The following is a 9309-nucleotide window of genomic DNA, read 5'->3' on the forward strand; positions in this document are numbered from 1 at the left end:
CAAGGAAACTGGAGGAAACCGCTAATGCTTCGTTTGCCAACCCATTGTACGAAGACCTTAGTTCATCTGGGAAAGTAAAGGTAAGTAGCAATAGCTGCTTCTATACATTCAGAAAAATGTGAGGATGTAGTCCTCAAATAAGTTTTCCATGAAAACAAACAGTGTAATCTCTCACTGAATGCTATTAATAAAAGAAGTAAGAATTAATTGCTGCATCACTCAGATCAGTTCCAGTGCATTTTCAAAAAATAGGCAAATTTGAAATCAACTCAGTTTTGAGAACATCTTAATGTTTATAACTAATACTGACTGTGGGATGCTGAATCTGAGAAAAAAGAGGTTTGGATGAAATATTTAGCCAGAAATATAGAAGAAAAATCTCACTGGGACTTGTCTCCTTTTGCTTCTGGAAAAAAAATACAAAGCAAACACCCAAAACCAAAAAAACACCACCAACAACAAAAACACACCACCAACAACAAAAACACAAAATGCATAATTCAGCACCCAAGTTGCCTTTGCACACTTGCTTAACTTTAATAAAATAGTTTATGACACTTCCCAATACCTTAAATGTGCATTACTATTCCCATCACTGTAAAATTTACCTTGACACTAAACAAACCCTTGATCATATATTTCCCTAATACCATTTGTTGATCATAGTTAAGAGACTGCTAGAGTAACAGAAGTTTGTGAATAAAATATATATCTAAAGTGAACATATTGCAACAAAAGATTTCAAGGCAAGATTTAATTATCAAATTACAGTGGTAACTAAAATTTTTTTTACATTTAACAAGAGAAATATGATTGACTTAAAATGCAGCTATCTATCTCTGCTATTTGATTTATCATTGAAAATAATAGAGACAAAGCACCTTGGAGGTAAAAGGAGAAAAAAAAACTGTTAAAACATCCTTCCTGCCCTCATTTTGATACTACCCTTATTAGCATTGAAAGAACTAAACTTGGTTTGAAATAGAAAATAAAACTTCTTTGTCCTTTCCACAGTCAGTAATATAAGATTCCACTGCAGCTTTGAATAAGATTAACTATGACATGCCATTTACTTTCTATGAAAAGTTCCTTACACCTGATTGTAGAGGCATTAGATCAAATTAATTCACTTACAGGTTGGGGTTTGTGAGAGCTCCAAGTTGGAAACATTCCCATCACAATCATGTCCAATTTATCAGGACATTTTTATTTTAGTCAAAATAGATTCCTGACAGGCTTCAATTAATAGCAAGTTGAAAAACAGAAGCACAGTGTCAGCAGAGACATTTTCATAGAAGACGGCCCCAGGCACTGTGATTGAAGTGCAGTGCTGTACCAAATTTTCCTCTATTTTCTTTAAGATTGGGAAAATACGTGTTTTCACTAATTCTTCCTTTAAAAGGGAAAACAAGACTTATGAGTTTTCTCTGAGTCTGATGAGCCCTAAATCTGAATGGTGCATCACCAACGAAAAGATATGGTAAAACACGAGCAACAGCTCTTATCTCCAGCTGAATACCCACAAGTTATGCATTTGCAGCATCTGTAAGTTTCATAAAGAAAGAACAAATCTCCCCGGACCTTTCTGAACACTGAAACCACACCAGCCTAGCGTTGCCACACACTTGCCTATAATATTGCCTTGTAGCTTTGGATCCATAGAGTGTGTTACTCAGACAGCCACATGGAAGGATATTTTTGGAATACTATTTGCAGCTCAGTACAAATATTCTAAAGCAGTTTTTTTCTTTTGATAGTCTCCTGGGTATGCCACCTCACCCGCTGTTCAAATCAGTGTTTCTCCATGGCATGAGGTATGTAATAACACATTTATTTTCTAAAGTAAGATATGTGTTGGGCTATTAAATAAAATTCATTTAAGCGGAAAGGAAAAAAAGTCATTTAAAATCAATGGTGTATTGCTACTCGTAATGTTAGCACCTCTGGAAATCTGAGAAAGTTGACCAGGGTTGGACTAGGTGACAAGGACCTCATAACAGCAGTTTCATTAATGTTGCTTACCGTAGCTACCTGTTATACCATACAGTAGTTCAGCACTTTCCAGTAAGGCAGATGCTGAAGAAAATGTTTAGAACTACAGAAGTCCTTACCTGAAGAGTCCATATTATCTCTTTTCTTGTACATTCCTCATTCAAGAGAATTAGAACTGGTCATTTAAATTACAATACCATGCATCAAACTTAGTGACCCACTGCAATTACACTATTGTGCACAGATTCTCCCAAGACAATAGTATGTGTGTGTTAGAGCAAGAGCTCTGGAGGCAAGTAAAACAAAGGTGGGAACGAATGTAGAAGAAGGTTAAATGACTCAATCAATTGTATGAGGTGGATAATGGTCTTGGTGGAGCTATGCTAATTTTTATCAGCTGAAAATCTGGTCTAAAAAGTTTAGAGATTTTATAATTTTCTTTGAACTTAACATCATATATTACTTCTGTAATGAATCTACAGCCATTCATATATCCATTCTAACTAATGAAATGAATGACTTGGTTTTTAAATTTCATTCTATGTTTTTTCTTTTAGTATCCATTTAAGGAAGATGTGAATGCTACTTCTTTTCCAAATCCTCTCTATGATGAAGCATCAGATGACATGGAGAAATTATGCAGTTCCTTGAAAATAGACATAAAACAGGATCAATATTGCTTGTAACTCTTCGCCTGAAAATTTCTTCTAAAATCTGAAAGTATGTCATGATACTGTACGGTTTGCAATATGAATGAATAACACTTCACAGAATAACTCTTTTATTAAAATGTTCAGAAAGTAACTTTATATTAAAAATGGAATCCATACAGAAGTAAAACATATATATATATATATATATATAGTCTTTTGTCATTTCTGTTGGTGTAGAAAGAGATTGGTAACTATAACTATGAATTTATTTTACATTTGTACAGTTCAAATTCCAGTATGCTAATAAAATGTTTAATCAAATCCAGATTCTTGAGGTTTGGGAATCATAATTTTATGTCTATTATTTGAGAAATGATGACTTAATTTCTGTAATTTTGCATTAGCAAAGGATTTTAAATGACTATTTTAGTGTTTCAAGGGGCAGAAGCAAAAGAAAAGTCTTTGTATAATTAGAAACATATCGAGCTAAATCAAAGATGGTCATGAATCATGGATTTGCCTATCAGCTCAGCGTGTGGTTCATCAATGTGGCATACTGGTATGTACACTTATTTTTTAAAAATATGCTTATTATTAACCTTGATAGCCATATCTGACCAAATTCCCTTCTGGTCAGCTCCATGGTACTTACCACAGCACTAGTGATATATTTAGCTTAGTGGTTGACAGAGGGTGGAAACTAGCATGTTCAGGAAAGCGTATTTCTGCTGAATAGGTTGGCCTCCCACACAGCTGAAACATGTCATCCCATGCCTACATGAGAAAGATATTGGGGGGAAATTCTGTATTGCCTCCTGATTTTGAGTGTCATCCTCTGTAATACCAGGCATAGCTTGTAATAGTGTTTACGCTTTAAATAACCTGACAATATGTCATCTTCCATAATGCCCACTTGAATTATATGGTAGTCATTTTTAGCTTGAAGGCTTAAGTGTTCCTGCTGTGCTTGTGTTTTCTTCCCTTACTATATTTCTACAGCCTACTTAATTTTAAACCCATTGGCAAGTTTCAAAGATACTAAACTGCTTCAAATTTCATAAAAACAGACATCTGGATAGTAGACAGTATCTCTGTTAATACCTTCATTCAGAGAAAGCTGAAATGCTTGACATTTATTAGACTTTTGAGGCTCCAGACAGAAAAAGCACACTGAAGCCTGGCTTTATTCCATCATGCATGGGACTGCTTGTTTTGGGTCTTTTCTTTTCTTTTCTTTTCTTTTCTTTTCTTTTCTTTTCTTTTCTTTTCTTTTCTTTTCTTTTCTTTTCTTTTCTTTTCTTTTCTTTTCTTTTCTTTTCTTTTCTTTTCTTTTCTTTTCTTTTCTTTTCTTTTCTTTTCTTTTCTTTTCTTTTTTCTTTCACTTTTTCTTAACAGCATAACAGTAGTCCATAGCTCTCTACCTGGGGCCACAGAACTACCTTTTGACTCAGGTTTTCTTATCTGACTGGCATGTTGTTTTATGGGTAGCAGAAGTAACAAGGCATGATTGCAATAGATATTTCTCCATCATTCTCTCCATACCTTTCCAGTAATACGCTCATAAATGCCTCTCTCCTACATTGTAAAACCTCCTATTTTCCTTTCCCCTCTCTTCTGTAGTTCCCTGTAGTATCCCCAGTTCTTCCCCAAGCTCCATAGCCCACCCAAAAACTTTGTCTCTTGTGCTGGTTTCCCTCATATGTCGTAACTACAAACCGAAAAAGAAGCATCAGTCGCTGTCTGGCCCAGAGCTACACACAGCTGCTGCGTGTTTGGCCGGCTGGCAGCACAGGTAACAAACTCACACTGCAACTTCTCCTCCTCTGTGCCCTGAATTTGTACAGCTGTCTCCTGCCCCACTGCTAGTTGAAGGAAGCTGCTTGGAGCTTCACGTATTTTGTACACACACCTGCCTTAATGCCGAGTCTAGCTGGAAGATACCAAATGTTATTCATGGAGGTGTTAAATAAGGAACTGTGACAAGAGGATCACACATGCTGTTGTCTTTCTGAAACAAGACTAGTAAGACAGAAACATAGAATTTGCTTACTACACTTGTACTTGTTAAGTTGAGACACAGAGAATACGCTTGATCCATCAAAGTGCCAAGCGCCTCCAGCTTCTGAACTCTGGTATTTTGATAAATCTGTGTGAGCTGATTGATCTCCACATTATAAACAGGCATTGAACATTCCTACAAGGTCAAGCCCGTGTAGTCAAATTCTCATTTATTCTGCAGTAGACTGACACTGCTTTCAGAATTTCATTAAACACTAAAATGCTGGTTATGCTATAGTCCTTAAATCTCCAAGAGCTGTGTCACACTATGTATATCTGTCAAAAATTGCAATAACAAAAAGGATAAAATTAGTAAAGGTAGAATTTTATCACAGTCTCCCTTATGAAACAAAATATCTTTATTTTACTATTAATGGTACTCATATTTTAACATCCTAAATAGAAGTGTATGATTATAAAGAATTATTGTAAAAGAACTAAAAGAATACCATATTTCTCATCCATAGCTATTTCCTGAGATAACTGGGACTCTTCTGGATTATCTCTGAAGCAAGGTAGGCCTTTCATCAAAATAATTTTCCATTTTTGTAATCGATAGAATATTTTTAAATAAAGTGTTAAAATTCAGATTTTTCATCTTCCTGAACTCCAATCATTTTTTACTATTCTTATTTCACCAAGAACTAAATATGCACTTACATTCACTGTATGGTTATTTTCTCTTGCCTAACAGCTGACTAACAACAGCCCCAGACTGAAAGGTTTAAAACAAAAATTATATGTTTTATTAAATTTTTTTTGAAACTTTTCAGTACTTTGAATCAGAGCAGTAGAATTCATATTTTCAGTCATCCTTACCACAATTTCAATTTCAAAATCTAAAGAACATGTCAGGAAAAAATCTTTTACTGTTAAATCTTTCTACATAGGTTTCTTATTTCTCCCAATTAATAATAGCCCTTGACTAAATACCTTCTGTAAGCCCATGCTGTTATTGTCATAAATTCTAAGTAGTAAAAAGGAATTGTTTCCAAGTGGCCTGTTTTCTGGGAATAAATTAGAAGATGGATACTCTATACAGATGATGAATACTGTACTTAGGCTAGTTTAAACACGTTTGTATATTAATGATCCAAGGTAACAGCAGAAATAAATTACAAGACAAAACTTTTAACAAAACCTAATACCACCTGCAGTGTGGTCAATATCCTCTTCCATAGTTGTTCAGCTCCCAAAATCTCACAATCATAAAGACTGCAAGCGAACAAGTCCCTTGCTTTTGGCTAATGTGTTTTTCAAAACAAAACATAGTTACAATACGTTATCGACAACATTTCACACACAGATAGCCAGATTCTTATCTTACAAAGGGCCATTGTGTTTGCAGTTTGTTTGGTAAAAATGCTTGCCTCGACATCTGCCATTGGCCACTACTCTGCGATTTTGGAAGAGCTGGGGAAGAAGGATCTTATCTTCTGTTTGAAAATCTTTATGTACAACATAGGGCTGCTCACCCTCCTCTTTGCCAAAACTGGGGGCCTCAGGCCTTGCTCAGAGCTTCCCTTTGGGCTCATTGGTTGCACTTTTGCAGCCATACCAGCGCTTTGTACTGCTGCCCCATTTCTCCATATATTACTGCATCTGCTGGCTGTTACGATTGAGATCCCCATGGATGTAGTCCAGATGCTTGCGAATGGTGACTTTCATCCTTGCCCTGTTTCACCAGCAACAGCCTGATCAGCACAAAGATGATAAAATTGATAACCACATGATCTAATTTTAAAGTTATTCTGGCTTTGAGCTGGAGGATGGGTTAGATGACATCCAGAAGTCTTTTCTGACATAAATGTTCTTGTAATTCTATGATACTACGGTGTTGGTGGCACCCAGTTCCTCCTTGACAACATTGTCCTCATTTAGTTCTGTCTCCAGCTTGCATATGTTTGCTGAGATCGTTCAGAAGCCAAGGGTACCCTCAGCTCCCCCTTATAGTTTCTTTGTTATTTGTCCAGCTGTGGCTGAAGCCTCAGGCACAGCTTCTGACTTTTTTCATTACCTGTTCCTGTATCTGACACAGCTGGAGATAGGCTCTTGGATTAGATAGAGCTTTGATCTGATCTGCTACATCTTAATTGGACTTGCTGCCATATCTGAACACCAGAGCCACCTAAAAAATGCTCACTCTTAGTAGCCACCAAGTTAGCAAGAGTTCAATTAACCATTTCCTCAGGTAGATGCCTACCCTAGAGTGCAGTAAATGGAATTCTAGCAGCTCCTAATTCTTTCTGTTGACCGTAAAGACAGTCTAGATGTGATGTCTGCAATGGAGGTGTCCAGATTTAATATTAATCTCATTCATACTGTCTTAATTAACTCCAAATTTCATTAATGTATGTATGTGATATGGAGATTCTCGCTAGATAATCCTCCTTACAAGTGTACATACAAATGCTGCTCTCTTATACACAAGCGTTTTCCAGAACTCACTCTGTTTGTACAAATCCGACAAAAAGAGCTTAATGTGTACATATAACATGCAGTAATCATCTGTCAAAACCTGGCATCTTCTGTCTTTCATTTTCAGTTTGTGTGGGGGAAGACAGAGAGAAGTAGGCGGGCAGAATTCATATATAATTTCACAAAAATGGAAGTTCACAAACACCTAAGTGGAATAATCTATTGAGGGCTGTATTGCTCGATATAGATTACAGCATGTGAGAAGTCAGGCACCTGACATGCAACAGGATTCTTCTCTGCTAAGTACTTAAAAACAGTCATTTATTTTCTGAGGTACAAGTCAGTTACTAAGACTTGTGAATAGGAAATTGTTCTTCACTGTGTGGGGATGAAGAAGTAAAAAATGCAGCAAAGGAAGAAAAGTCAAAAGAACATGTGTATTAACATCATTCCAAACTGTTCCTACACTGTTATCACTTCATTATCTGTAGCTTTTATATTGTACCCCCTTTTTATTTGAAAGCAGGTATGTACCTGACCAGAAGGGTGGCCATAATGGTAATGTTCCTGCAGCGCCAACCACAGATCTTCCAAAATGCCAAGCAAGTTAATATTCACATTTGGATTTTAATTCACCATCTGCAGCTATAATCATTCCTAGGGACATATTCCACGCTCAAAAAAATAGGTGTGGTTTTCTATGGGATATTTAATGTGTGACAACTAAGATATGGTAAACTGTAGAGCATATTACTTTTATGAGGATACTCAAGGTGAATCTTAAAGGTAGGGGGAAGGGAATAAATCAAAACATAACCTTAATCACACCAGGAATTTACAGCATATTTACTATTCTATTATAAAACCACATTTTTTTGCTCTCATTTTAATATGACCAAAGGGCAGCATAGTGTTCAGCCTAGAAGAGGATCCAAGAACATAAAGCTTGACCTGAGTGTTCAAGTGGTGAGAATGGGGTGTAGTAGCTAAACTAGAGTAGCTTGTGATGTGACAATGAGTTTCTTGCAGTCCTCTGGCCCTCCGCGGATCAAAAGCTAAAATATGTCTTCCAACATTGGTTCCAACTACTAGAAGGAAATTTCCATTCTGATAGTTCAATGAATTTTTAAATGTATATCTCTCCTTTTGACCATTTCTTCATAAAAGGAGTTCATTTGTCCTTTTATTTATGAACAATGTCAAATTATTATGCTTTGGAGAGGAGCTGGTCAAGTTCAGGGAAATGTTTAGGAAACAGGATGGAGCCAGAAAAAGTTGTCAACTACAGGGGAGGGTGGGTATTCCACTTTTCCAGTGAAAATGTGAGTCTCCGAGGTAAGTCAGCAAGGCAAGCTCAACTGGGTTAAATAGGTTTAACAGGGAGAAATGAGCACAAATTATTCATGGGAATTCTTTAATCTTCTGTGTAATTGTGTGATCATTCCCAGAACAAAGACTTTGATTGATCATAACAGGAGGAAAAAGTCAGTTTGCACTCAGCACGATTAGCATACAGCTATGGAGAACAAAAGAAAAAAAAAAAAAAAAAGTGGTAATCTAGTGCTTTAATATTTTCTGCATATTTTGAAAGTTTGGGATGTTAAGTCTAAATAATTTAAAGGTAATTATAAGTTATCCTTTTTTTTTTTTTCCTCAAAAGAAAGCTGTTTTCATTTTGTTCTTCATTTTAGTCGAGTCCTACTTCTTCAAGTCACTCATTTTTCTTTTTTTCAACCACTTAATGCAGGTCATAAAATAGTATCATTCTATGACAAGTATTGTACGATAGATATGGTATGTGAATTTGTAAAGCTTTAGTCATCATTATTACAGTTTTGATATCTAAGGCTTATAATACAATTGACTGGGCACTAACATATAGTTACTTTAGAAACATGCTATGTCAAGAGCCTTAACATTAGTAATTTATTTGGTATTCACATGGACGTGTTAGTCAGAAGTGGACATTAATAAGCACTACATTACAATTAGTCTCCAATGAAATTGTGTATTACAGCTACCTTAGTAGTTAAAGTATTCAACATGATTCGCATAAAGTGTTGTTAGGGAATTAATAATGATTTGCTTCTTTTTGTAAAAAGGGGCTGTATTCATTGTAACAACATGATAAATCATGTACTAAATTAACTCAAGGAGGTAAGTAGGACTCTCAGGGTTATGCTCTGCC

General features: G+C 35.8%; 1 protein-coding gene across 1 annotated transcript in view; it reads left to right on the plus strand.

Moving 5' to 3' along the window:
• The window catches only part of MALRD1 (MAM and LDL receptor class A domain containing 1), a gene marked incomplete at both ends in the record, with an annotated part of 328396 nt that extends 325718 nt beyond the window's left edge, over positions 1-2678 (plus strand). Inside the window, 3 exons of the mRNA XM_082329648.1 lie at positions 5-80; positions 1758-1814; positions 2550-2678. Coding sequence (XP_082185774.1) covers positions 5-80; positions 1758-1814; positions 2550-2678 — 262 coding nt within the window. The remainder of the gene's footprint in view (positions 1-4; positions 81-1757; positions 1815-2549) is intronic.
• Positions 2679-9309: the final 6631 nt, after the last annotated feature.

This window comes from Platalea leucorodia (assembly GCF_965183815.1).
Source record: "Platalea leucorodia genome assembly, chromosome: 1".
Taxonomy (NCBI): Eukaryota; Metazoa; Chordata; class Aves; order Pelecaniformes; family Threskiornithidae; genus Platalea; species Platalea leucorodia.